The sequence below is a fragment of the Ceratotherium simum genome, chromosome 23 (genome assembly GCF_057802395.1).
Source record: "Ceratotherium simum simum isolate JZ-2026a chromosome 23, ASM5780239v1, whole genome shotgun sequence".
Taxonomy (NCBI): Eukaryota; Metazoa; Chordata; class Mammalia; order Perissodactyla; family Rhinocerotidae; genus Ceratotherium; species Ceratotherium simum.
The window spans coordinates 1,701,346-1,728,890 of NC_141922.1; the positions used below are offsets into that span (position 1 = coordinate 1,701,346).

Genomic DNA, 27,545 nt, shown 5'->3' on the forward strand with positions numbered 1-27,545 from the left:
TTTTTTTTTCACTTAGCCATTTATTGAGCATCTACTATGTGAAGGCCCTACACGGGCTCTAGGAAATGAAGTCAATGTAACCCAGTTCCTGCCCAGAAGGAGCTCACAGTCTACTGAGCCAAACCAGTTGTCACATTAACAGCAGCAAAGGCGCATTTAGCCTCACGATTTTACAACGAGCTTTTTTTTTTTTTTAATCGATGTCTTAGTTTATAACATTGTGAAATTTTGGTTGTACATTTTTGTTTGTCAATCACCATACACATGTCTCCCTTCACCCCTTGTGCCCACTCCCCAACCCCCTCGCCCCTGGTAACCACTATACAGTTTTCTCTGTCCATGTGTTGTTTTATCTTCCACATATGAGTGAGATCATACAGTGTTTGTCTTTCTCTCTCTGGCTTATTTCACTTAACATAATACCCTCCAGATCCAGCCATGCTGTTGCAAATGGAACAATTTTATCTTTTTTTATGGCTGAGTAGTATTCTGTTGTATATATATACCACATCTTCTTTATCCAGTCATCAGGGACACTTGGGTTGCTTCCACTTCTTGGCTATTCTTGGCTATAGTGACTAATGCTGTGATGAACATAGGGGTGCATAAGCCTCTTTGGATTGTTGATTTCATGTTCGTTGCAGCCATTCCCAGTAGTGGGATAGCTGTATCATAGGGTATTTCTATTTTTAATTTTTTGAGGAATCTCCATGCCATTTCCCATAGAGGCTGCACCAGTTTGCATTCCCACCAGCTGTGTATGAGGGTTCCCGTTTCTCCACATCCTCTCCAACACTTGTTATTTTTTGTCTTGGTGATTACAGCCATTCTAATGGGTGCGAGGTGATATCTCAGCGTTGTTTTGATTTGCATTTCCCTGATGCTTAGTGATGTTGAGCATCTTTTCATGTGCCCATGAACATCATTCACTTTTTAACACATTGTTCAATTATGTTTTGAGGTAAAATTGTATTCAGTGAAGTGCAAGAATCTTGAGTGCCCCATCCTGTAGTTCTGACAAATGCATATGCCTGTGTAACCAAACCCCTGTCAAAATGTAGACATCACCAGCACCCCACAAAGTCCCCTCCCACCCATTCCATCCGTTCCTATCTCCCCACTGCAAAGGCGACGACTGTTCTGAATTTTTTAAAAAACCATATATTGATTTTTGCCTGTTCTAGAACATCACGTAAATGGAATCCTACTGTACATATTCTTTTGTGTCCGTTTCCTGTGAGATCCGTCCACGTCACAGGTTTCAGCAGACTGTTCCCTTGTGTTGCTGAGGAGCATTCCCCTCGATGAATATTCCAGAGTTCATTTATCCACTCTTGTCGTGACTGCTGGGCTGTGACAATGTTTGGCCTTTATGAACCAGGCCTTGTGTGGACATGTGCTTCCCATCCCCTCGGCCAATAGTTGGGGGTGACATTGCTGGCTGCACAGGACAGGTGAATGTTTACTTTTATGAGACTTTGCCAGGCTTTCCCCAGAGTGTTGGCTCTATTTTAGACCCTCCAACAGTGTGTGAACGTTCCGGCCACTGCAGGTTCTTGGCAACATTTGGTGGTGCACCACGTCAGCCCTGAGAATGCCCGGACATCCTGTACATCTCCTGCCCTGGAGTCTGCCATTTCTCGGCAGGTCTTGTTTCTTTCAGTGATAGTGGTACCGAGAGCCCATAATACGGGCACTGGGGGTGCACATTGTTGCAAGGTTTTTATTGCCTCTAGGCTTCTGCAGTTATCAAAGTTGGGAGAAAAGTAATTTTTAAAAAAGGGAAAAAATCACTTGACCCTCTTATCAATTCAAATTTAGGATTTTTTATTATGTTTTTTTCCCCTAGATTTTTTTTAGGATCTCTTTATGAAATCAGGAAAATTAGCCCTTTGTCTTATAAGTTTCAATATTTTGCCCCGGTTTGTCATTTGTCCTTTGACTTTGCTTGCTTCCTTCCTTCCTCTTTTTTTCTCTTTCTCCCTCTCTCCTTCCCCCTCTCCTTCTCGCCTCCTCCCCGCTCCTCTCCTCCTCTGTTGTTGCTGCTACCACGTGTAGAGTTCCTTCCCACTCACAAGGTCAGGGAGCCTCTTTCCCCAGCACCATGGGACACAACTTTCTGCCAGGTGTACGGGGCAGAGTGGGAAGCATCATTGTCAGGATTGTGGATCTCCCCTCACAGGGCCGGGGGGCCTTTCCATGCTCTTCCCAGAAGTGCTAAAGGCTCTGGGCTTTGCTGATGCGTTGGAATTTGGTCTCCTTCCCATCCACCCCCATGCTGATGGGGCCGATCTGTGGACAGAGCCTGGATTTCAAAGGTGTCATGCATTTGGCAGCGTGAGTGGAAGTGCTGGAGGACCATGAGTGACGGGGCTGTCTTGGAGCCTCAGTCTAGAGGACATGGCCAGCTGGTCAGCTCTGGTGTGGCATGATGGCCAGCTGCCAGCATGTGGGGGGCCTGGACCCTGAGCTCTTACCGCCCTGCACCTTCTCCTCTCATTGGTGTCTGCAGGGCTAGTGGGAGGCAGGCAGCTGCAAGCAAGAGTTCTGAGGCTGGGGGTGGTGAGGGTCACTGAGAGGCCACAGCTCAGTGTTGACACCTCTGAAGTGGAGGGACAGTCTCTTCCCTGCCTCGCTGGTGGGTCTCCGAGGACCTCTCCAAAGGGACCAAGGACTGTGGGTGTGATGCTGTGTGCCCACTCCCCCAGGCTGGCTTCTCTTTAGACCCCTGGTGCTGGGGTCTCCAAGGGTCTCAGATGCTCAGGACCCACGCAGTTCTACACGCCTGGGCTCTAGGGACCCCATGGTGCCCCCCCAATCCCGTCTGTCTAGGCTTGAGGCTCAGGGCTAGAGGCACTGTCTGCCTTCTCACTGGGGACCGTCTGTTGCCTGCTGCTCCAGTCTTGGAGACGCCCTCTGCCCAGCCTTTCTTCCTGGTGCTTCCATGTCTGCCCACGGCTGCCCAGGATGGGGAAGTGGTCACTCTGGAGGAGGCGGGCTGGCTGGAGGCAGATCAGTGCATGCCTCTGTGAGCTTCCAGCCCCACTTCCTGGCTGCCCACCAGGCCCCTTCTCCAGATCTGGTAGGACATTGGGCCGTCCACATCCCGCCCCCACTCTCCCCAGATACTCCAGGCTGCACACTCGCCTCTCCTCATATGACAGGTGTTACTGGTGGGCAACCAGAGAGCTGGCCACCGGACAGGACCTTACAAGTCCCAACCTGTAGGCTAGGGTCTTGGCCTTGGTCCAGCCGGCGACAGCTCTGGGCCCAATGCCCTGGGCTGGTGAGGATCAGGACCAGGCCCTCCCTCTGGCCCCCATAGGTCCTGTCTTTCGAGCAGCACGGACCCTTAGCTGACACCCTCGGTTCTATTCTCCTCTTTCTCCAGCTCAGCCCAGCGCCTGGTCCTCCCGCACCTTGCACCCTGACCCTCCGCCTGCAGGTCCCTGGCACCTCGCTGGGGAGGACTGCTGACCCCTCTGTCTCTCCAAGAGAGCTGGAGACCTTGAGGGCAGCCTGACCTTGTCTGTGCCTGTGTCCCCACTAGCCGCTGGTCAGGGGGTGACCTCACCCAAGTCAGCAGGTCAACTAGGGAGAAAATACAGAGGCAAAGGTGCTGGGAGGGCGATGCAGGGAATGTGTGGAAACGTGTCGGGGGAGGCCACTCAGATGGGCGGGAGCGTGTCTGAAGTTCTAGAACTGGAGAGCTGGGTGGACCTCGGGTGTGAGCTGGTCCCAGCGCCTCCTTGTATGGAGGGGGATTCGGTGCCCAGGTTGGGAGTGCCTGGCTCAGAGCTGTCCTGGACCTAACCTCCAGATGCCCAGGCCAGCATCGATTTTTTTTTTCAGTTCTTAAACTTGTTTTTTTTTTCGTAGGGCAGATCAGCCCTGTGCTAACATCTGCCAGTCCTCCTCTTTTTTTGCTGAGGAAGACTGGCCTTGGGCTAACATCCGTGCCCATCTTCCTCCACTTTATATGGGACACCGCCAGAGCATGGCTTGCCAAGCGGTGTGTCAGTGTGCGCCCGGGATCCGAACCGGCAAACCCGGGCCGCTGCAGTGGAGTGTGCGCACTTAACCGCTTGCGCCACTGGGCCGGCCCCCTTAAACTTGTTATTTTTTATTTTTATTTATTTTTATTTATTTTATTTTTTATTTATTTATTTATTTTCCCCCCCAAAGCCCCAGTAGATAGTTGTATGTCATAGCTGCACATCCTTCTAGCTGCTGTATGTGGGCTGTGGCCTCAGCATGGCCGGAGAAGCGGTGCGTCAGTGCGCGCCCGGGATCCGAACCCAGGCCGCCAGCAGCGGAGCGCCGCACTTAACCGCTAAGCCACGGTGCCGGCCCTAAAGTTGTTTTCAATAAGACATTTTTTTTAGAGCAGTTGTAGGTTCCCAGCCAAATTGAGAAGAAGGTGCAGAGATTTCCCATATACTCTTGCCCCCACACATGCACAGCCTCCTCCATTATCAACATCCCCCACCGGAGTGGTCCACTCGTTATAGTCAATGAAGCTGCACACATAGGTCATAATCACCCAAAGTCCATGGTTTACCTCAGGGTTCATTCTTGGTGTTGTGCACTCTATGGGTGTGGACACATGTATCCACCATTATAGTATCATACAGAGCAGTTTCACTGCCCTAAAAATCCCCTGTGCCCACCTATTCATCCCTTCCCCTCCTAATTCCTGGCAATCCTGATCTCTTTACTGTCTCTATGGTTTTGTCTTTTCCAGAATGTCACATAGTTGGAATCACAGAGTATGTAGCCTTTTCAGACTGGCTTCTTTCACTTAATATGCATTTAAGGTTCCACCGTGTCTTTTCATGGCTTCATAGCTCATTTCCTTTTAGCGCTGGAAAATTTCCCATTGTCTGGGTGGACCACGGTTTGTTTCTCCATCACCTACTGCAGAGTGTCGTGGTTGCTTCAAGTTTGGGCGATTGTGAATACAGCTGCTGTAAATCTCCGTGGGTGGGTGTTTGTGTGGACACAAGTCTTCAGCTCCTTTGGCTAAACACCAACGCTGAGGTTGTCTCCAAACATCCATCCCCCTCCTCCTGGTGATGCGCCACCCCAGGGACCTGGGCTCTGGGGAGCAGGGCTTAGGTTGAGATCATCGCTGGTGACTGCCCCCTCAGCTGCTGGTTCGGTGGGCTCCTGACACTGCTGGGCCGAGTGTAGTGAGGGGTCCTCCGATGGGGGCTTCCAGGGTCTTTGGGAAGTCCCCCTCCCCCCATGGACAGGGAAGCCAATCCACCACCCTGAGTTCTTGGCAGCTGGGTGGTGGCCCCCTGAGGAGCTAGGTTTGGGATGAAGCCAATATGACTGAAGACAGAGCAGAGAGATGGGAAGAAACAGAGTCTGGATGCCATCGCTGAGCAGCTGAACTGAACTCACCCCAAGTCCCATCTCCCTGGACCTCTGGCTCCTTCCACCAAGGGATCCGCTGTATTGTGCAAAGGACCAGCTTCCAGCTCATTCATGCTCTCTATTGCAACTTTGTTTTCTATTCCATTAATTTCTGCAATTTTCTTTATTTCTTTCCCTCTTCTTTCTTTACATTTGTGTTGCTCTTTCTCTAACATCTTGAGATGGACGCGTGGCAAATGAATTTTCAGCCACCTCTTCTACTCTTCACATTTAAGGCCAGCATCTTCCTGCTGAGTTGAACTTATTGTTGTGAAGTGACCTTCTTTATCTCAAGTAATTTTTTTTTCTGTTTGGTAAGGAAGATTAGCCCTGAGCTGACATCTGTGCCAGTCTTCCTCTATTTTGTATGTGGGTCACCCCCACACCATGGCTTGATGAGTGGTGTAGGTCCATGCCCGGGATCCTAACCCGTGAACCCGGGCCACCTAAGCGGATTGTGCCGGACTTAACCACTAAGTCACGGAGCTGGCCCCTCGAGTAATTATTTTTGCCCCCAGGGCTCTTTGTCAGCTTTCCAGCTGGTGTGTGGTGTTTTTCTGTCCTTCCTCCATCCTTATGCTGTAGGCGTGTCTCTGGCAAACAGCACACACTTGGCTTTCTTTCCAGGAGTTCAGTCTGTTTTTCCAGTGGAGATTTTCATCCCTCTACAGGTAATACAATTGCTGATAAAGTTGGGTTAAAATCTTTAAGTTATGTGCTTTCTGCTCATCCTGCCTGTCTTTACTCTGAGATGCCCCTTCCAGATAATTCCTATCTACCCCACAAGCCAGCCCATATGCCCACTCCTCTGACGCCCATGCATCTGCCTCTGCCACACTCTCTGCTCCAGGTCATCATCCCCCCTGCTGCCCTGATCTCTCCCTTTCGCTGAGGACATGGGTCCACTGGGTTCAAGGTCTTCTATTCTACCCTGCTCCCCAGCCAGTGTGGACGCCCCATAGCAAGTGTGGATATCCCCACAGTGACTGTGGGCTCTCAAGTTCTTAACCTCTTCACCTCCAGTGCCCTCTCCCTCTGCTCCACCCTGCCAGCCCCTCCCATGGTCACATCAGCACAGCCACTCTTGGCCACCCACGTCTCTGCCTCCAAACCTTGACCCTCAAGGGTGAGGTTGGGAGGTAGGACGATGGGAGCCCTGTGGGATGTTTCTGTGTTCTCTGAGAGTTAGGAGGTGAGGGCATGATCCCCGAGGAAAGACAGGGAGAGGAGGTCCCTGCTGTCCACCCCCCACCCGCCTTCTTGGACCTCACAAGACACTTTGCCCCACATCTTTCACCGCCCACCCCCTCCTGGCTTCCTTCTTTTAGTCTTAAGGCTCGGCCCCTTGGTCAATGCCATCAGCTCCTTTTTTCCTGGTGAATGGCACATTCCAGCCCCACTCCACCTCTCCCCCGTAGCCTCGGGACAGCTGACGTCCACCACGGAAAATTACAGACCCAGCTGACTGGCCTCAAACCTCAGAGGGTCCATCGCCGCCCTGCAGCCCTCCCACCAGGCTCTAGTCAGCTTGTCCCTCCTGCAAGCTGGCAGCCTCTTTATGCTCTCTTCTCACCTGTTCTGTCCTCAGATGACACCCTGGAGCATAGGGGACCCTCCTCTGCTGGCGCCAACCCCCACCCCACCTGCCCCCACTGGGCCCCTCCTGATCTGCCTGTTGCGGAGGAGAAGCTTCCCTGCTCCCAGCAGACGCCAATCCCATTCCTCCTCACTTGGCTTCCAGAACTCTTTCTTCCATGGCACCTTCTGCCCCCGGCATCGTGCAGCCTCCTCTGCAGTGTCCACACAGGTGCCAGGATCTCGGGGTGCACACCTCCTGCCCCACGTCCTTTTCTCTGCCTGTCCTGGGGCCGTGTCCTCTCCTCCCTCCAGTCTGCTCCTCTCGCCTCTGCCACCCACTGGCCAAGTCCATGGGTACTTCTCTGTCCTCATCCTCCTGGCCTTCACGGGAAACGCAGTGACCGGCCACTCCTGCCTAGCGGCCCTCTTCTCTCTCTGCGACAGGGTTGTGCCCACTTCCCTGCTGCGCCTTGTAGCCCTGATGCTTGGGCATCTTCCCCTGCCAGCCTCTCCGCAGGGCTCCTGCTCGTGACCCATCCTTTCCCCAATGCCCTCTCGGAGCACATCCTCCTGACTCCTAGGGCCATCACACACTGGCCTCCACGTGCCCGAGACCGGACACCTGACCCCCCAAACCCCTCCTTTCCTTCCCGACACCCTGTCTTCCCCACCCACCGGGCAGTCCAAGAACGACAAGCAAGGCATCCCTCTGTCGCCTTCTTCCTTTTCCCTGGAATGCAACTGACCAGCGTGTCCCGCCACCCAACCCCAAACCTCAAACCCGCCCCTGCCTCCGCTCAGCATCTCTCCCCTGGAACGAAGGAGAACTTGGAAACAATTCTGAGCAGGAAAGAAGAATGTTTTTACCTGCAGTTGTTTGCAAGGGAGCCCGACCCCCGGAACCCTGGGCATAAAGGATAAAGGATGCAGCAAGCATTTAAGGGAACAAACCCTCGAGTTCCAGCTCATTTCTCTCACTGGTGGGGAGACGGCCGCTTCCTCCACTGATTCGCGTCCCTGCAGGGGCTTTACTTACCGCAGACGTTGGAATCACAGTTTTTGCTTTGTTAGGGCGTCAGCCCTGGTTAAGGTCTGGTGTGGGCTGAGTCTTCATTTCTTTGGGGTTCTAGTGCTCCACAGGTGTTGTATCTCTTTATTTGTGGTTCATCCCAGGATTCGATGTGTTTTTCTGAGTCTGATGCCTGGTCATGTTGGCCGCAGGGTAAGGGGTCGGGGGTCCCCCAGGCTGGCCATAGATGATGCTTCCTGAGTGCATTTGTGAGAACGGACCCCTTAACAGGGACACGGGGGCGTGGGACACCCAGGAACATCCACATGCGGTGGATTCCCTGTGACTCGTGGTGTTTGTGCATGAAGATGAGGCCAAGGGGCTCACCCTCCCTGGCACCGGTGGGATCCTGGGGCAGGGCTGGCTGGGGGCCCCGGAGGCAGCGGGGTGAGGCCGGGGTTGTGGGCGGCTGTGGCTGCTGGGCCCGCTCCCAGAGCGGATGTATCCATCCACAATGTCTTCCCTTTCTGGGGTTCCGGGACCTGGGTCCAGGAAGCACAGGCTTCTCACAGGCAACCCCAAACCCTGAGATCTGGCCCCAGCCAAGACTGTACTCTGGGAGCACTGGACTGCAGGCTCCCCAAGGACGGGTTGGACAGAGAGCGGGGGCTTGCTGTCCCGTAGCCCAGTGTGATTTGGGAGGAGGGGGGCAGATACACCCACAAATGTCCTCTGGAACCTGCTGTGCTGGACCCTGAGCTGGGAACTGGGGACAGAGAACCAGGGTGGGTGGAGATAGGGGAAGAGAGGGGATTGTTACAAGGCAGACTGTGTTAAGGGCTCCCCAAGGAGGGCATAGTGGGTGGAGATCCACCAGGGAGGGCTTCCTGGTAGAGATGGCATTTGAGCTTGGACAAGGGAAGACCCTCAGAAACTGTTGATGGAGTGAAAGATGGAGATGCTCTGGGCTTGACAAGGAAGTGAGCAAAGGTTGGAGGTGAAGGGAGGTTTGGGGGATGGTGTGTGGCGTGGAGGGTGGCTTTGAGAGGGCAGCTCAGAGCATGGAATTTAGTGGGGTGGAGGAAAGCGGGCAGGCTAGGTCCTGGACTCTGAGACCCACCCCCCCAGGCAGTGCCAGGACGATGAGCTCCCCCCACCCCCCGCCCCTTGGAGTGGTCCAGCATGTTGAAGTCCACGTCCCCTGTCCTACTGGGGGTCTTGCTGTTCTGAGTCTGACGAGAACATTCTGGGCCTCGGGAGGCTCCTGCTCAGGGCTGGAAGGAGGTTTGGGGAGGGGTCCGGAGCTGCCCCTCTGCGTGGGAGACAGTGTGACTCTGCTGGGTGTGACAGAGCCATCCTAGGTGGGGAGGAGGAGTCAGTATAAACAACTAAGGGCTACAGGTCTAAGTGTCTCACCCCCACAGTTATGAACCAGGCTGTCCCCACCCGTGCCTGATGCCCGTTAGCTACCGTGTCTCAACCACTGACATAAGCACACGCAGATGTCACACATGCCTTCACTCAGTGACGAGACACAGTGAACACCCACTGCTGGTGCGGGGGTGCGGGGTGAACAAGGCAGACACACTCAGGGGAGCGAGGTCCAGTGGAGACAGCACGAAACAAGCAAATCCACAAGCAATGATTTAACTACAGAGGTGGTGTTGTCTACAGAAGAATCAGTGTAGGTGCTGTGAGGGCATAAAGCCTGAGGAGCGTGTGGGAGGGTTTCCCTGGGGAAGAGCCATTTAAGACGGGACCTCAGAGCTGAATAGGAGTTGGCCAGGTGCAGGGGAAGGGGGAAAACTGTTCTAGCCTCAGTGAGCAGTGTGTGCAAAGGTCCTGAGGCAGGAAGGAGTCCAGCAGGTACAAGGAACTGACAGGAGGACAGTGGCTGGAGCTGAGCATGAGGGGAGGAGAGGTGGGAGAAGAGGTGGGAGGGGTCAGGGCCAGACCTGCAGGTCCTGTGGGCCACATGGAGGACTTTGGACTCTATCTTGAGAACAATCAGAAGCCCCTGAAGGGTTTAAACAGGGAAGTGACCTGGTCACTTGGATGTTTGCTGAAGCCCCTCTGGCTGCCTGGGAGAACGGGTTGGGGTGGGTGGCAGTGGGTGCAGGGCGCCCAGGTGGGGTCTGGCAGGGAATCAGGTGAGGGACAGTTTGGACCAGGTGGGGCCTGGGGAGGATGAGAGATAGACAGAGTCCTCCCAGAATACTGCTGGCCTCCACAGGCAGCCAGACCTGGCTTCGTCTCCCCTCTGGCCCTTGATCCCTGCCCTCCTGTCTCTCCCCTTTAGCTGGGGCCACCCTTGGACCCTCCCACACCTGGGGGCTCTTCCCCCAAAATGCTGCCTTTTCTAGTCTTTGCTGGACAACCATCTTGATTCTGTGTGTGTGTGTTTGTTAGGGTGTCTGCTGAGGGTCCCCCAGACATCTCAGGGCCCCACAGGGCTGAGGTATTCCCTAGACCACATCCTTCAGGAAACAGGAACTCTCAACATAACTGTCCCTCCCTGGGACAGTTCCCCACCAGAAACTTCAGGGGGGCCTCCGGCTGGGTCCCTGCGTGGGGAGGAGAGAAGGGGGCAAGCTCTTCTCCCCAGGCCTCTCCCCTCTGCTCCCCACCCAGGACCCTCCTGGACAGACTCCACTTCAGGCCTGAGGGGCTACCGCACCCCTGCTGCCTTCTCACCCACACAGGGACCCAGGAGGAGGCAGACACCAGCCCCGAGGCTCCTCCCTGGGGGCAGGAAGAGCTCAGGCCTGGAGGGCCCAAAGGGGAAGGCTCAGGATGAGGCTGGAGGGGATGGGATAGCCTGAGCCCTTGGGGGGGGCTGGGGGAGGAGGGGCCATGGTGCAGGTTGCGAGAGGGTCTGGGAGCACCCTGCCCTCTCCCTCCGGCTTCCTGATGGGGAGGCCTTGCGTTCCCTCATTCCCTTGGTGGAGGCCTGGAGGTGCTGTTGGCCCCCACAGAGCAGATCTAGTCGGGTCTTGCCCCAGGTGTGTGTCCCACGTGAGGATGAGGTGTGGCGGCAGACAGGGGCCCTCCACCCTGTTCAGGTCCTGCCGGCCTGAGCGAGCCCCTTCCCAAGGGATGGGAGCCTCCCCATCCTGCCCCAGCCCCAGAGGTGGACCCCTGCTGGGCTGTGCTCCTCTCTAGCTTGGGGCATTTCAGCCCTCTGCCCCTCCTTCCCGCTGCTCACTCCCAGACAGTGTGCGTGAGCATCACTCTGCTGTGTGCCGGGGCCGAGGAGGCGTCCCTGGTGCTCAGCACACGAGGCCCTCCCAGCCTCACGCGGGCAGGCAGCCGCCCAGGGCTGGGTGAGGCGGGGGAGCCGCCTTCCTCCTTTCCCAGGGCCTGTTACTCCCTGGATTAGTCTCCTGCTGCAATGGATCACAAACTTGGTGGCTTCAGACAACAAAAAGGCTCTGGGGAGGGGCCTTCCTGCCCTGCCAGCGCCCTCGGCTCCAGGCTTCCTTGGTCTGTGGCAGCCCCCCTCCAGGATCTGCCTCCTCCTTACACAACTCTCCCTGTGTATCTGTGCCTCAAATCTCCCTCTCCTTTATCTCTTAAGGACACCACCTTAAGGATCTAGGATCCACCCTAAATCCAGGATGACCTCCTTTAGAGATCCTTCATTTAATCCCATCGGCAAAGACCCTGGTCCCAATAAGGTCACATTCACAGGTTCTGGGCATTAGGACTCGGACATCTTTCTGGGACCACAATTCAGCTTAGCACACACCCTGCTCCCCGCACCCCCCCCCCCCACTATTCCAGGGGCCCCTGGGGCTCAGGGACTTTCTCCCTTTCTGAACTCCATGGCCCCTCAGGAAATGTTTGATATGTGAACAACACAGAGGGTCCCTGTCAATCCCTGGCTGGCCCTCTGTGAGGCAGGGCCGTCTTTGAGGAAATGCCCCTTCTTTGTAATGTGGGCCTGCTGGCTCGAATGGTGTCAGATGGCTCTGACGGTGTCTGCCAGAACTACAAGGCAGGGAGCTCCGCAGCGCGTCTCCGCGTGGCCCCAGCCGCAGCCTTTCCCTGACCCGGAGGCCTGTCCTCTCAGCTCCCGTAGGCTTCCGAGCTCCGGGTGGGTGGCAGCCTATGGCAGAAAGCGGCGGCCTCCGACACTGTCCCTGGTTCTGACCATCTGGGAAGTGGCTCTGCTGTGCGGGTGGCCGGGGTTCCTCGATCATCGGGGACCCTGGGCATAACACGAGACTTGGGCCACAGCCATATAGTCATCCCAGGCTGCAGGACAACAGAGTGTCACCAGGCAGGGTGAGATCCCAGCGTCCCCTCGCCAGGATCTGGCACCTGGGCCAGGTCAGGCTGGGAAGAGGCAGGTCAGGGCCCGCTGTCGCCAGCTCCATGCAGAGGCTGTCCAGACGGAAAAGACCAGGGCCACACGTTGGCATGTTCTGCTCTCGTTCCATTGAAGAAAGCCCTTTCTTCTGCTAATCACGACAGGTTGTTACTCCCGTTTGCACAAATCCTGATAGGGTGACACTGCCCACGTGCACTGGCAGGAAGGCAGAGTAGCTTGGAAACGGCTGGGAATCTCGGTCTCCCTGGCAACCAAGCGCAGCTTGGGGAGAGCCGGGTCTCTGCTCTCCCAGGAGCAGGCCCAGAGCTGCACCCCCAGGGCTGGGCCCCGACCCCTCGGCCATTACTCTCTGGACGTCTGGCATCTGACCACCTCCTGCTGTCATGCCCAAGCCAGGCCCGACCACCTGTTATCTTTTGCTGTATAACAAATTACCCCAAAACTTAGGGGCTTAAAACAACACCATTTATGCTCTCACAGTGTCTGTGGGCCAGGAATCCAGATGCTGGGGCCTCGGGCTCACGTCCCCTCACAGGGTTGCTGTCAAGCTGTTGGCTGGGGCTGCGGTCTCATCTGAGGGCTCAACCGGGTGGGGATCCACTTCCAAGCTCCCTGGCGTGGTTGTCAGCAGCCTCTGTCCCTGGTCATGGGGGTCCCTTCACAGGCAGGGGGCTCTCAACACCGCAGCCGGCTTCCCCAGGAGGAGCGATCTGAGGGCGAGAGAGACTGTATGTCAGACGCCATGGTCTTTTTATAACCTAATCTCAGAGGTGATGTCCTGTCACTTCTGCCCCACTCTCTTCACTAGAAGTGAGTCAGTAAGTGCAGCCTATGCTCAAGGGGAGGGGATGCATGGGGACAAGAATAGCAGGGAGCTCTGAGAGCTGCCCCCCACACTGCCAGGCCCAGACATTGGGGGTTGGCTGCCATGCCCAGGGCCTGGCGGGGACCTTCCAAGTCTCTGGACAGGAATTTTGCAGAGACTCCTACTCCAGGAGTGGACTGACTGTGGTCAGCAGGGACCCCCATCAAGGGACACCCCACAGCAACCCCCCTGCCTGGGCAGGGATTCTGGAATCCAGCTGACCACGTGGGATGGAGGCTGGCCTGTAGCAGGGCACAAGGAATATCTGTCCTCCCCTCTCACCTCCACCCCACGGAGAAGGCAGTGTGAAATCTGAAATGGATGTGTCAGTTCTGACAAGGCTGGCAGGACCTGGACACTGCCCGGCCTCCACGCAGCCTGAGCTGTCCCCATCACCCTTCCCCTTCCTGCTGCCCCTCCCCTTCCCTTCCCCTCCTCCTCGGCTTCCTCCTCCTTCCCCTCCTTCTCGCTCCCATGGCTTCTCCCTCAAACATTCCTGCTCGCTCTGATCTCTGGGACTTGAGCTTGTGAAGCCCTCAGCCTCCCCTCCCCGCCCTGCTCAGCGTCTCCTTCAGAGAGGCCTTGTCCACGCCCCAGGTTCCTCTCTCTTGACCGTTCCTCACACCTTGTAGCCACCTTTCTATTTGCCGGGTCGTCCCCTGCTTGCCTTCCCTCACGGGAATGTCAGCTCCACGGGGCAGGGACCCAACTCTCTACTGCTGGCCTCGCCTAGCACACAGGGTTCATGACTGCTACCAACTGAATGGATGACTGTGCAGGTGGTGGCGACCCCTCTGGGGTACCTGCCTGGGCCGGATGCCTAGAGAGCACTTTCCCCGTGGCGCCTGTGTAATCCTCACAACGTTCTCATGTGGTCACTAGCGTCACCCCCATTTTACAGAGGAAGGAACCGAGGCTCAGGAGGTCGCACGGTGTACCCTGAGTGTGGTCCCAGGCTGTCTGCATCCAGAGCCCGGGTCTCACCATTGTGCCGCTCTGCCTCTGCCATAGGAAAGAAGCCCCGGACAAGGCTGGCCATGGGGACACGCGAAGTGCCCACAAGAGCACAGCACAAAACAACGTGCAGAGCTGGGGAGTGACAGGGCCGGCCTGCTGGGACTGAGTTCTCAGTGAGTGTGAGAGCGAGCGTACAACTGTGTGCAAGTGTGCAGGTGTGGTGGTGTAAACGCACGAGTAGTGCGAGGGTGAATGTGAGTGTGTGAGTGTGCATGTGTGTGTGAACATGAATTGCATGGTGCACGTGCATGAACATGGTGCCTGCATGTTAGTTCACGCATGTTCGTGTAGTGTCTCTGAATGCACAGGCAACTGGGAGGCCGGGAGGCCTGAGTGCACCTGCCTCCCCTGGCGGGAGACCTTGTGGCCCCCACCCTGAGCCCTGGGCAGGGTTTCCCATCCCGGGGTCTGGGGCTGGAGGTTGGTCCCAGGCCCCAAAGGCAGGCTTTTTGCAGCTGGAGTTTCTCGCAGCCATTCCCTCAGCAGGTTACTTTCACGAGCTTCTTACCCCGGGGTGGGGGGGCTACTTTGGAGCAGACTTGAGCTTCCAGAAAGTTCAGGCATCTTTAAGGAGACCCTGCATGCTGAGATGCGGTCTTGGGCAAAGGCGACGCAGGTGTGATGGCTGGCCGTGGAGCCTGGTGCCCTGGACAGGGATCAGGCAGCTGCTGTGTGCCAGGTGCGGGGGCGCTGGTGCGTGGTCTGTGCAAAGGGCTCCCCGAGACGCAGCGCACCCGAGGGAGTGGCTGGGAGGACCTGAGATCTGACCTGCCCTGCAAGTCCAGGGCCACCAGAGAGCCAGCTCAGGGGAAGTGCCCAGGAGTGTTTATTGCATAGAGGTAAGGGCGGGGCGGGAGGATTCTAGGCCCTGGCGATGGTGGGATGGATGTTCGAGGGAGAGGAAGCACAGGGGACTCAGGGCTGGACCTGGTGCGGCCTCCTCTGTGGAAATCTGCCTTTGATCGCCTCCATCCTTGACATGGGTGGGGGGGGGAAGGGAGGCGGCAGGTGGGAATGGTACAGGTGCCGGGTGCTGGTGGCAGAAATGCCCACAGGATGCCGGCCTGGAAGGAGCTGACCATCCCATGGCGAGAGGGGGACGCACTTGGTGGGAGAACTTCCCTGTGCTCGGCACACACCTGGACCTAGGTGGGGGTGTCAGAGGGTCTGCAGGGGCATTTACGTTGCTAGGAGAAGCTGAGGAGGAGGTAGAGAAGCTGGTGGAGGGGGAGGGAGCGAGGGGCATGGCCTGGAAGCTGGGGGGACACCGTGGCTTTGCCAGGGAAGCCTGTTGTTGTGGTCGCTGTGGTCCGGGCAGAGGCGGATCTGGAGGAAGCGGAAGAGGTTGGGCGTAGCCTGGGGGCGGGGAGGGGGGGTGGCTCTGGCTCTGCAGGAACAGTGGGACCAGAGAAAGAAGGGGCACCTGGGCGAATGCTTGCTGGGACTCAAGCCAAGGTGGGCCCGGCTGACCTGAGTGGAGGACAGACCGACACTCAGATGGCCCCTGGACTCGCAGTTGCTGGGGTCAGGCGGCAGTGGCATGTGTGAGGCTCTCATCAGCCTGAGGAAGGCCAAATGCCTGTGCCAGGCCCTGGTTTGCAGCTTAGCAAGAAGGGCTGAGGGCTCGGGGCTGGGCCCCACAGCAGCAAATCCCAGGCTGGGCCTGGGGACCCCTTCCCTCATCTCCCCCGGCAATTGCATCTGTTCCCTTTATGCCAACCATGCCCACGTTGATGTCTCCAGCCAGACTCTCCTCCAAGCCCACCTGTACTTGAGGTCTCTGACCAGCACTTCCTGGGTGTCTCAGACTTGTGAAGATGCTTCAGAGTCTCATGGGTCAGCCGCTTTCACTGTCCTCCTGTCCTGGACCCATCGGCTTCCTGAGCCAGGGCCCGGGAGGCAGGCATCCTGGACAGGTGAACCCATCCACCTCCTCCATTTCCACTGCCGTCCCCTGATCCAAGCCACCATCCTCCTCATTGACCTCCCTGCTCCATTCTAGAAGCTTCCAGTCCATTCTCCACTCAGCAGCCACAAGGATCTTCTGAAACGTAAGTCAATGATGTCCGTCCCTCACCTCAACCCTTTCCATTCCCATTTCTGCAGATATAGCCGACCACTGACCTCGAAGCCATTCCCAAGCTCTCTTTCCTTTGTCCATCTTCCTTCGATGATGAGGGGATGACCAAGAGAATCCACAGAAAGGGGCTGGAGCCTCGACATCAGAGAGCTACGAGCCCCACCAGCTCCTCACCTCCTGTGTAAGTCACACCCAGATCAGACAGGGTTCTCCAGGGAAGCAGAACCAATGGGATGTGTATATATACAGAGATTTATTTTAACCAGCTCATGTGATTATGAAGGCTGGCAAGTCCAAGATCTGCAGGGTGGACCAGCAGGCAGGAGAGATAGGAAGAGTCAATGTTTCGGTTTAAGTTCAAAGGCTATCTGCTGGCAGAATTCCCTCTTGCTCAGGGGAGGTCAGTCTTTTGTTCTATTCAGGACTTCAACTGATTGGATGAGGCCCACCTACAGCATGGAGGGCAATCAGCTTCACTCAAAGTCCACTGATGTAAATGTTAATCTCATCCAAAGGCATCCTCACAGAAACTTCCAGAATAATGTTTGACTAAGTGTCTGGGCACCATGACCCAGCCAAGTTGACACATAAAAGTAACCATCACACTGGATGCATATTTTCTTACCTGCAGCTTGAAGGCTTCCCACCTAGCACACTGAAGTGCTTAGGACACAGTCCACCATCTGTATTAGGATTTCAAAGCCACCAGGGGTCTGACATTTGCCCTCTTTTCTTACCTCATCTCCCTCTAGTCCCCCTGGATCACCGTAAGCCAGGCATGCCGACCTTCTTTCCAGCTCCAGCCTCTGCACATGTTGACCCTCCCACGTGAAACGCTCCTCCCTGGCACTTCTGCTGGTTGCCCTTGAAGCTTTCCTCTACATCCTTCATGTCTGAACACAGTCTACAGTTCATATGACCAGGGTTGCTCCTAAACAACGCAGGGGTCTCAGGACCCTCTGACTCGATCACCCCCTCCCGTTCCACAGGCTGTGGCTGTCCAGGGTCCACTCCAGTCTGTTTAAACCTTGCACATCAGACCTTCTTACTATCTTATATGATAATCTTAATTTAGATCTCCCTCTTCAAGCCAACGTCTTCACTCACAGTTCCTTCTTGCATTCTAGCATTTCCTTCTGGGATAGTTGTTCTTGAAGCACATTCTTTAGAAGTTCCGTTAATGAAAGGCTGTTAGTGGTAAACTCTCTCAACTTCTCTGATTTTTATTTATCTGAAAAAAATTGTCTAAATTTTTAATTATCTGAAAAGTTTATTTCACACTTAGTTTTGGAAAATAGGGTATAAAATTCTTAGTTGGCAGTTATTTTCCTCTGAGCACTTTAAAGATACTATTTCACTGTCTTTAGGGTTTTATTGCTGCTGTTGAAATTCTACTGTCAGAAATTCTAGCTGCTATTTCTTCAGAGTCGATCCTCCTTTCTTTTTGGCTGTTTTAAAGCTCTTCTTTTGTCTTTGGTGGCTGCAGTTTCACTATGTTGTACCTAGCCGTGAATTTTCTTTTGATTTATTCTATTTAGTATACACTGTACTTTTCAGTAAATACTTCTCTCTCACCAGTTCTGGAATATTCTCAGGCGTAATCTTTTCACATATTGACTCTTTTTCCTTTCTGACTTCAAGCAGACTTATATTAACTCTTGGCACACCATCTTTTGTGTGTGTTAACCTCTCTTTGCTATATTCCATCTCCTTATCCCTAGTGCCACATTCCTGATAATTTCTTTAGATTTATCTTCCAGTTCACAAATTCTCTCTTCAGCTGTGTCTAGTTTGCTGCCTAACACATTTGTGGAATTGTTTTTTTTTTTAACAACGGCTTTATTGAAATATAATTCACATACCACACAATTCAATCTTTTTTTTTTTTTTTTTTGTGAGGAAGACCAGCCCTGAGCTAGCATCCATAGCCAATCCTCCTCTTTTTGCTGAGGAAGACTGGCCCTGGGCTAACATCTGTGCCCCTTTTCCTCCACTTTATATGGGATGCCACCACAGCATGACTTGACAAGTGGTGCATCAGTGCATGCCCAGGATCCGAACCTGCGAACCCTGGGCCGCTGCAGCGGAGTGTGTGCACTTAACTGCTATGCCACCGGGCCAGCCCAAAATTCAACCTTTCAAGGTTTACAATTCAGTGGTTTTTAGTATATTCACAGAGTTGTGGAACCACCATCACAGTATATTTTTATTTTATTTTATTTTATTTTTTTTTCGAGGAAGATCAGCCCTGAGTTAACATCTGATGCCAGTCCTTGTCTTTTTTGCTGAGGAAGATAAGCCCTGGGCTAACATCCATGTCTATCTTCCTCTACTTTATATGGGACGCCGTCACAGCATGGCTTGACAAGTTATGCGTTGGTGCACAGCTGGGATCTGAACCTGCAAACCCTGGGCCGCCAACGCGGAGCACGCTCACTTAACCACTACGCCACTGGGCTGGCCACAGTCTATTTTTAGAACATTTTCATCACTGGAAGAGGAACCCCTTGACCATTAGCAATCACTGCCCATTCCTCCCCTTCCCCAGCCCCAGGCAACCACTAATCTATTTTCTGTTTCTCCTGGGTTTTTCTATTCTGGACATCTTCATAAATGAAACCATACAACATAGGTTACTTTATGACTGGTTTCTTTCACTTAGCGTGGTTCTTTCAAGGTTTCTGCTGACATTTTAATTTCAATAAAAAGTTTTTCCTTCTAAAGGTTCTATTTATTTCAGCAAAGCACGGTCAGTTTTGACAGTGCCTCGTTCCTTCCTTTAATATGTCTTAAACCGACAAGACATTAATTTTATATTCTATATCTGATACCTTCCATTTGGAAAGTCTGTGGGGATTTAAATCTGTTACTTGTCATTATTCCTGCTACGTCTCACTTTAAGGGCTTATTTTCCTTGGATGTTGGCTGATTGTTGACTGTGAACTCATATCTGAATTCCGTTGAATCTGTGGGAACCCCAGTCCCCAAGTTTGGGTCACTTGTCTATCTGTTCCTTTGCCTTCACTCTGCAGGAGCAGCCGTGGAGCGGTGAGGGGTATGGGCTCTGGCACCAGGCGGCTTAGCTTCCAGCGTCGGCTGTCACCTGGTCACTGTGTGACATTGGGCGGGGGGCTCAACCTCTCTGAGCCATGCATTCCTCATGGTAAGATGGGAATGATAATACTGGCAGGGTAGGGTTGTTGTGAGGCTGTAATGAGATCATGGATATCAAGTGTTTAAAACAGAACACATAGTACTGAGGCAGGCATCTTGGTGGACTAGGTGGGGCCCTGGGTTGAAATAAGCCTGCACAAACGGGAAGCCACACAGCCTGTTGGCCATACAACACCCTGTGACATGGGACAAGTCAGCAGCTTGTCATGCCTGCTAAAACCCAATCAACAGAGAGACCACATACTGAACATGCAGCTTTGAAACCAATCAGCCAATTGATCACGTCCCAATCCCCAGCCACTGCACCCACTTCCCTTCTAGAACCCCATGAAAGAGTCCCCTTTGACCCAGCTCAAGGCTGGCTCTCTGCTTTCCTAGACAGACTAGGCACTCTGTAGCCTGTCCTAACTCTTGCTTAACTGTTTAATAAAACTATCTTTGTCTTACTCTGTGGCTCCAGCTTGAATTCTTTCCTGTAGGTGCCCAAGAACCCACTCTCACTCTCTGGGCCTCATCAGGGCCCTTCTCACTCTGAGCCCTGCAACAGTATGTGCGTAATCGATGCTAGACCCTGCAGTGACATACTAGTAACAATCGTCTGTCTAACATAAGATAGGGAGGCAGAAACCCTCTTCTACCTTCTCACAGAGTTGTCCAGGGCCTAGGGCAGCACTAGCCAACAGAGGGTACCCATAGGAACGCGTTGGAGAAAGGAAGGCAGGACGAAGAGGAACGACCCTCAACACTTGCACAGCAGCTGTGGCTTACGAGAGTCCTGCGGGGTAGGATTCCAGGCACAGGGGACGGCAGGCACAAAGGCACCGCACGTCAGACGCTTTGTGGGGCGGGAAGGGAGACCCAAAGCTGAGAAACGGGCCGAAGCGGGCTCAGAGGGCCCTGAACGCCGGGACCAGGATTTGGGACTTGCCTTCCCGGTGTGGGTGTGGTTGGGGACAGCTGTCCCTGGGGCTGCGGCTGCTGGTGGGGCGTCATGGGTGCTCGCGGGAGGAGAACAGTCTGGAACAATCGGAACCGGGGATGGGGATCAGAGGGGCCCCAAGGCTGGGAGTCTGTGAACAGGGACCCGCACTCGTTACCGCCCTCCCTCTCTGCGTCTTTGTGCGTTTCGCTTCCTTTTGCAGTAAACGTTCTTCCGAGAAATTCCAAGGGGAGCTCAGCCAAGCAGAGGGGGAAGGGATCCTGCCCACGCCTAGGAAGGGGGAGGTGGGATGGGGGACGACGCCGGGGGCGAGCGGTGGAGGGAGCGGGAACCGGAGCGGGCAGGCGCGCAGGCGACCTGGTGCCGGCTGGCGAGGGGGTGCAGCACTGCCCGGGACGGCGACCTGCCGCGGGCCCCGAGCCCGGAGCCCCGAGCCCCCAGCCCCCGCCCGCGCGTCTCCGTCGCCCCCGTCCCGGCTCCGCCCCGCTCCTCGCGCGGGGTCCGCTTCTGCGGCTGCGTTCCCCGAAAGACGAGGCTGCGCTCCGGTTCCGGTCCGCAGGGAGACCGAAGGGCACCGCTCCCCGTGCCGCCCGCGCTGCCCGCGCCCCGGAGTGCCGACACCCCAGGGATGTGAGTGCATCCCCCGACCCGAGGCCCGCGCTCCACGCCTCCATCCGCGGTGAGCGCCGAGGCGCGCGCGAGGGAGCCGAGGGGCGGGGGCTCGGCGCGGGGTTCCCGGCCCCCCAGCCCAGGGGTGGGGGTGGGGACGTGGCGCGCGCCCCTCCCCCCCCCCGGCAGGTACTCTCCGCTCGCACCTTGTCCTACCCTTTCCTCTACGCACGCACCCACCGATCCCCAGGGTGGAGAAGACGCGTCCCCCGACCCCCATCCCACAGGTGACGAGCGAGGGGTGGGGGCATTTCGGGCTGTCACCCTGCCCGAGAGGGCAGACCTATTCTCTCTGGAGGGGATGCTGTGATGGTGGACGCTCTGGGGGATGGGCTGGGGGTGGGGCTTTCGGAGCTCCCAGACGACCCCCAGCCTTGGATTCCCCTGAGGAGGTTTCGTTCTGATGCCAGAAAAGGGGAGAGTTCTTCGGCCTTGACAGGTGCCTGGGTCTCCTGACGGAAGCTTTTCTCTGCCAGGCCGGCGCCACAGAAGACCCCCGCCCACAGCGCCCGCGCCTTCCCGAGGCCCGCCTGGAGCATGTTGCCTGCAGCCATGAAGGGCCTGGGCCTGGTGCTGCTGGCCGCTCTGCTGTGCTCTGCTCCCGGTGAGTGTAGGGATGGCCCCGCAGGGTGGGCCAGGTCGCCGGGAGAGCCCGAGGCAACTCTGGGGAGAGCCAGGCTGGGGGGCCACCATCCTCTGACGGTGCCCATCAAACCCCCACCCCCTTCCGGACCTCTGCGATCCCAGCCCAGCCCTTGCCCCTGTGGCCCTGGCTCACGCTGCTCCGGCTCCAGCCACACTGGTCCCGTCTGCCCCGGCTCCTAAGGGCACCGAGCACTTTTCCTCCTGGGCCTTCCACCAGCGGCTGGTCCTGCATGGATGCCCCTTGCTCAGTGCAGGGGTTCTTATGCTCCATCATTTCTCAGAGCCTTACCTGGCCTCCCTTCAAGTCTGGTTGGGTTTTTCATAGCTTGGAACCAACCTAACCTTTGGGGATGTGTGTGAGGGGGTAGGAGTGTGCAGGAGGGCACCATAGGTGTGAGGTACGTGTCGCTGGGTTGTGTGTATGTGTGCGCCTGGGCCCAGGGAGGGGGCATAGGGATTTTCAGAGTCCCAAGCTGCCCACAAGGTGCACAGATTCTCCCAGGCCTGTCTTCCAGGTACCAGTCTGGCCTGGTCACTCCTGGGCAGGGGGTGCCCAGCCTCCTGCAGCCACGTGGTTCTCCCAGGAGCCGCCTGCAGCAGGCAGGGGGCGGGGGGTGGGGAGGATGCAGGGATCTGGCTGGCCTGGCCCCCAGTTCCTGTGGTCATGCTCCTCCTCGTGCCCCGCACAGCCCGTGGCCTGTGGTGCCAGGACTGCACGCTGACCACCAACTCCAGCCATTGCACCCCGAAGCAGTGCCCGCCCTCGGACACAGTGTGTGCCAGCGTCCGGATCACTGATCCCAGCAGCAGTAAGTCAGGGCCTGGGCCTGGTGGGGAGAGGTGGGGGTGTCACCTGAGCTCCTTTGGCCTGGGATGAGAGCAGGGGGTTGTCCCTCCCTGGCTCCTCTGTGGCCCTTTCCGTTTAGTTGGAGACAGCGTGGGTGGCTTGAGAGCCTCGGTTCTGCTGTTCTGGGGTCCCGGGCTGGGTCCCGGGCTGGGTCCTGGGCATGAGGCAGAGAGGGCCCAGGTGGGGCTCCCGTCGCAGGCTCCCCTCCTCTTCCCCAGGCAGGAAGGATCATTCGGTGAACAAGATGTGTGCCTCATCCTGCGACTTCGTTAAGCGGCACTTTTTCTCAGACTATCTGATGGGCTTCATTAACTCTGGGATCTTGAAAGTGGACGTGGACTGCTGCGAGAAGGATTTGTGCAACGGGGTGTCCGGGGTGGGGGGCAGCCCCTGGGTCCTGGCCGGAGGGCTCCTGCTCAGCCTAGGGCCTGCCCTCCTCTGGGCTGGGCCCTGAGGTTCCCTCCCTCCTGCAGGGCTTCTGAGCTTGCTCCTCGGAGCCTGTGGTTGCCCCCTCCCCAGCCTGGCCCGGCTGGGGCTGAGGACAGCCTTGGCTGGGCTCCATGGTCTGTGGCCCTCGCCCCTCCCCGAGACGTGAGACCTCCCTGTCTCTCCACCAGCTTCGAGTCCCAGCCAGCAGGACATCTCCAGGAAACCAGGCGTTGGGCAGGAGGCCCGGGGTTGAGGGCAGGAGGCTGGGACCCCCAGGTCTCTGAGCCAGGCCCAGCCCAGCAGCCTGGCTGTGAGGGCATCTTCCATGGAGAAATAAAGTCACTTGTGAGTCCAGAGACCCGGATCTGAGCCTGGGTGTGGGGGTCGGGGGCTTCCTGGCAGAAAGCAGGGAGTGAGGTGCTGAGAAAGGACGGAGAACGGTTACCTTGGGGACCGGGGGTGTGCTGGGCTCTCTGGTAAGGTTTGGGAGCAGCCAGGGGGCGGTTAGAGTTGAGATGAACAAGATCACCGGGTGGGCCTGAGGGGGAGGCCTTACAACCATGTGCGTGTGCACTGTGGACGCTGGACGCGCACACAGACTCATCCTAGCGCACACACACCCCCATGCCTGCACAGTGGTACACTCCACATACACACCCATGCTCACATCTTTACACACTCACACATCAAAACATTTACGTCACACCAGCTCATGAATGGTGTGCCCCAGCGCGGGCACACCCACACACGTCCACATCTGTGTGCACACTGCTCTTGGGCTCGAAGGTCCTGCACACGGGGACACAGATACACACACTTCCCGTGTGTGGGTCTCTCGCTCCTGCTCTCACTTGCTCCCTCTTGGATTTGGGGATAGTCATACTAGGCGAGCAGCTCCCCTGAGAACTGGTGGGGCTGCTCCAGGCTCCAGTGGAGCCCTCATGTCCCAGACTCTGCCTCTTAACCAGATGTCGCCCACCCCCATCCTGAGCTGGGTGCCACTGAGGGTGGGGTCCTGAAGGCCAGCCCCTGACTAGGGGCTGAGGAAGCCCACCCCCCTGTGTGGGATGGCACAGATGGACGGGGATGCTTTGGGGGGCGGGGAGGCAAGGGAGGGCTGAGTGGGTAAATCTGAGGGTGCTACTTCTCTGGCCCTTCCTCCTCCAGTGGCAGGTCTGTGATTTTGTCCCTGTGCCCCTGAGTCCAGCCCCTCCTCCAGCACTCACTGGCCATGTGGCTTGTCCCGTGGCCCAGGCTCACCGCTTGAGGCTCGGCGGCCACTCCAGGCCTTTCCTGGGGTCTGGTCTTTGGCTAGGTCTTCCTCGTCCCTCTGTGGCTGTCCCAGGCTGTGGTCACTCCTGGGTCCTGGACTCCGGAAAGAACAGTGGTTCCACTGAGAGCTGGCCTTGGCATTCCTCCTGGGGCTCCCCTGCATGAGCGAGGAGGAGGGATCTGGGGGTCCAGGGTATGTGAACCGAGGAGGAGAGTGGGGTCCCTGGAGACTGGTGTTAACTTCCTGCTGGTGGACACGGCTGTGGGGCTTCTCTGAGGGCCGTCTCCTGCTGCATTTTAAGTTTGCTGTGCTGCTCTGCATTGTACCCCACCCCTGTCCCCGCCCCCACCTCAGTAAAGCGTGCTACCCACCACCTGTGTCTGCTGCTTTGGGGAGCGTAGGGACCCGGTGCTGCTGGCGGGTGACCTGGAAAATGGCAGCTCTCTCGGAAAATGTGAAGAGGAGCTCGAGGACCCGGATGAGGCCGGAGGCTGGCGCCAGCGAGGCTCTGGAGCGGTGGGAGCTGTGGAGGTCTTGGGAGGACGTGGACTCACCACCCCACGGATGGGGGTCAAACCAACTGTGTCAATCCTTGTCTGCTGAATTTATTATTTGAGGGAAGTGTTTAAAACACAAAAAAGAGTGGAATTCTCCCAGGTCTTTTAAGGATGATATAGGGTTAGGAGTGAACGGGGGCTTCCGAGGAGGGCAGCATGGCCCGGAGCCCCCACATCTCAGCTCCTCATCCAAGCTGCTGGATTGAAGTCTGTGCCCCCACCTCTAAGAGCGTCTGAGTGTAGTCCCCGCCTTAGCTAATTGTCATTGAAGGGTTGAACCCCACAGTCTGTGAAGTGCCTGGTCTGCAGGGCACATGGACGGTGCGGATAAACCAGTGTGTCATTTGGTTGTTCCTGAACAATCCACCAGGCACACCTCTCCTGGTCAGCACGTCTAGACGGGCCTCTGGTTTCAGTGTCAGCAGAGTGTCCCCTGAAGGAGCGAGCTGGGGTTTAATTAACCACCCTTACCTGCGGGCGCAGGGGTCTGCTCTCAGTGTGTTCATCAGCAGCGCTGCCCTGACGGTCCTCATCCTCATGTTCACATGGACTCACCTGACTGATTGTGTCGGATCGATTCCGAGAGGTGGGCAGCTGAGCCCGAGAGGTTGTCTGCCTAGCACTGAAAGGGATTCCTCCAAGAAGTCAGGAGCATGTTACATTTCCACAGTTCCTCCCACCCTCACGAGCAGTGGATGTCATCCAACTTCAGGAATTTTTCCCAGTTTGGTAGACAAAAAGTAGGATCCATTCTGATTTCCATCTAAAAACTATTCGTGAGGTTGACCGTCTCACGTGTCTGTTGGCCATTGCTCGTCCTCTGTTAACTGCCCGTTCCTTCACCCGCCTTCTGTGTGGCCTTGGTCTTGTCTTGCTGGTTTGTAAGACCCTTCTGTGTGTGAGGGACACAGTCTTTCCCGTGGTCTGTGTTCTGCATGTGTTTCCCTGGGTCTTTGATTGTGGTGTCTGCGCTGTACACATGTGCATGTTCTCGAGTGCCGTGTGGTTGAATATGTCTACTTGTTCTTTTATGGTTTTTGGGTTTCAGATCTTAAGGGAAACTCCTCTGCCCTTACCTTATGAAAATAGTCTCTGTATTTTCTTCTTGTATTTTTACAGATTTGGCTACTACATTCAGATATCCAGTCCACCTGGGGTGTACGATGTCCCAAGTAAATGGCCGGCTTTTCTCAATGCCACTTATTAAATAACCCATCTTTCCCTGTTGACTTAATGTGCCTCCTAGATAAGAGAATGCGTTCCTGCACGCGTCTGCATGTTTCTGACCCGCCGCCTGGCTGGGGCCCCGGGCACTGTGTCAGCGGGTCCCTGCCGAGCTCTCTCGATTCTGGCGGTTCTGCGGCAGGTCCACAACGGCTGAGGCAAGTGTCCCTCCCTGCTCATCTTTTGAAAAGATTATTACTGCTCCTCACAGTTTATTCTGACAGACGAATTTGAGAATCTCTTTGTCCGGTTCCAGAATAACGCTCAGAACTCTGATGGGAATTTCACGCGGTTGGCTCTGAAGTGGGGGAGGATGGTGTCTTCACTGTTTTCAGTCTTCCCTCCACGTATCCGGCCATTTATTATCCTCCTGGTAATGCCCCTCTGTGCAGTTCCACCATTTTCTTCGTGCATCTTGTAACGTCCTTGACAGACTTACTGCTAGGTAATTTATAGTTTCTGTGGTGCTGTAAGCAGGATTTCCCCTCTGCCTTTAAATAGAATTGGTCATTTTTAGTGTGGTCAGCTGTTCTTCATTTTCATTGTGAAGTTCTTTCCAGAAGTCACAGCCTTCTGGAAAGCTCCCCCACCCCTGCCCCCATTTAAGCAGGATGACTAGTGGAGGGGTTGAGGGGTGACAGGGTGACAGCCCACGGAGCCCTCAGAGTGCTGGCTTCCGTGTTTCCAGGAGCCCCGACCCACTGTGCCACGGGCCTCTCGGAGACAAACGTCAAGACAGAGGGGGCGAGTCTGCGGAGAAGCCCCTCGAAACACTTCAAGACAAGGAGCAGGAGGTGGGGTGGGTGAGGGACCTCCTTCAACCAGGAAGAGAGACCCAGGGCTGAGAGGGGACAGGGGTTGGAAGGAGCGGAGGGTGAGGCTGGGTCCCAGAAAGAGGCTGCTGAGGGGCATGGCTTTTGAGGTGATGGGCGAGGGGCTCCAGGCAAGTGGCCCGCCGACAGCCTCAGGCCTCCAAGCTGAGGTCTGGGCTGGGAACAAGGCGCGGGGTGAGGCATGCAAACCACAGTGAGGGCCGCCTTGGTGCCACCTGCGTGCCTTGGTCAATGGGCGAGGACTGGATGGACCAAGGGGCGTTGGAGCAGATACGTGAAGGGACAGATCTGTCAGCCTGCCCCCAGTGGACGCAGCCCTGGACAGGAGACGTTGACTGAGACAGCAGGTTCTGCCAGCCCCATGGAGAGAAAACTTGATACAGGAATGATTGCTGTTGTGTTCCTTATTCATCTGGGTTTGGGGGCTGTGCTCACACGCTCGAGTGTATCAGCCGAGTCCCCTCGTCCGTGTAGCAGAGTGGTTCACAGGCACCTCTGCTGGGCGGGCTGAGGAGCCACTCCAGGCCAGCTGGGGGCTGCCCCGGCCCTCCATAGCGCCCTCTGATGGCGGTGTGTGCATGCGTCTCCCTGGCAGAGCCGAGGTGGTGGGGCGACACCCTAGGGGCCGGGAGGCTGCGGAATGTAGTTTCT

At 56.2% G+C, this 27,545-nt stretch overlaps 1 protein-coding gene across 3 annotated transcripts; it reads left to right on the forward strand.

Annotated features, from left to right (window-relative positions):
- The first annotated feature begins 20,515 nt into the window (after window positions 1–20,515).
- LY6H (lymphocyte antigen 6 family member H) lies at window positions 20,516–24,615 on the forward strand. Of its 3 annotated transcripts, none has more exons than XM_087447106.1 (4): window positions 20,516–20,685; window positions 21,563–21,690; window positions 22,421–22,540; window positions 22,797–24,615. In XM_087447106.1, the coding sequence occupies exons 1-4, from the start codon at window positions 20,516–20,518 to the stop codon at window positions 23,030–23,032; spliced, it is 654 nt and encodes a 217-aa protein (XP_087303232.1). In that variant the 3' UTR covers window positions 23,033–24,615. The 3 variants fall into 3 exon arrangements, with proteins under 3 accessions (XP_087303232.1, XP_014652723.1, XP_087303233.1); XM_014797237.2 differs by lacking the exon at window positions 20,516–20,685 and adding an exon at window positions 20,796–21,096; XM_087447107.1 differs by lacking the exon at window positions 20,516–20,685 and adding an exon at window positions 20,994–21,047.
- The last annotated feature ends 2,930 nt before the right edge of the window (window positions 24,616–27,545 follow it).

What these genes read in the sequence shown, in the direction of transcription:
- LY6H (XM_087447106.1), top strand. Translation starts at nt 20,516, where the DNA reads ATGGGGATCAGAGGGGCCCCAAGGCTGGGAGTCTGTGAACAGGGACCC. An exon ending in TCTGCTGTGCTCTGCTCCCG is followed by an intron (nt 21,691 to 22,420) that starts GTGAGTGTAGGG and finishes TGCCCCGCACAG; the next exon opens with CCCGTGGCCTGTGGTGCCAG. An exon ending in GATCACTGATCCCAGCAGCA is followed by an intron (nt 22,541 to 22,796) that starts GTAAGTCAGGGC and finishes CCTCTTCCCCAG; the next exon opens with GCAGGAAGGATCATTCGGTG.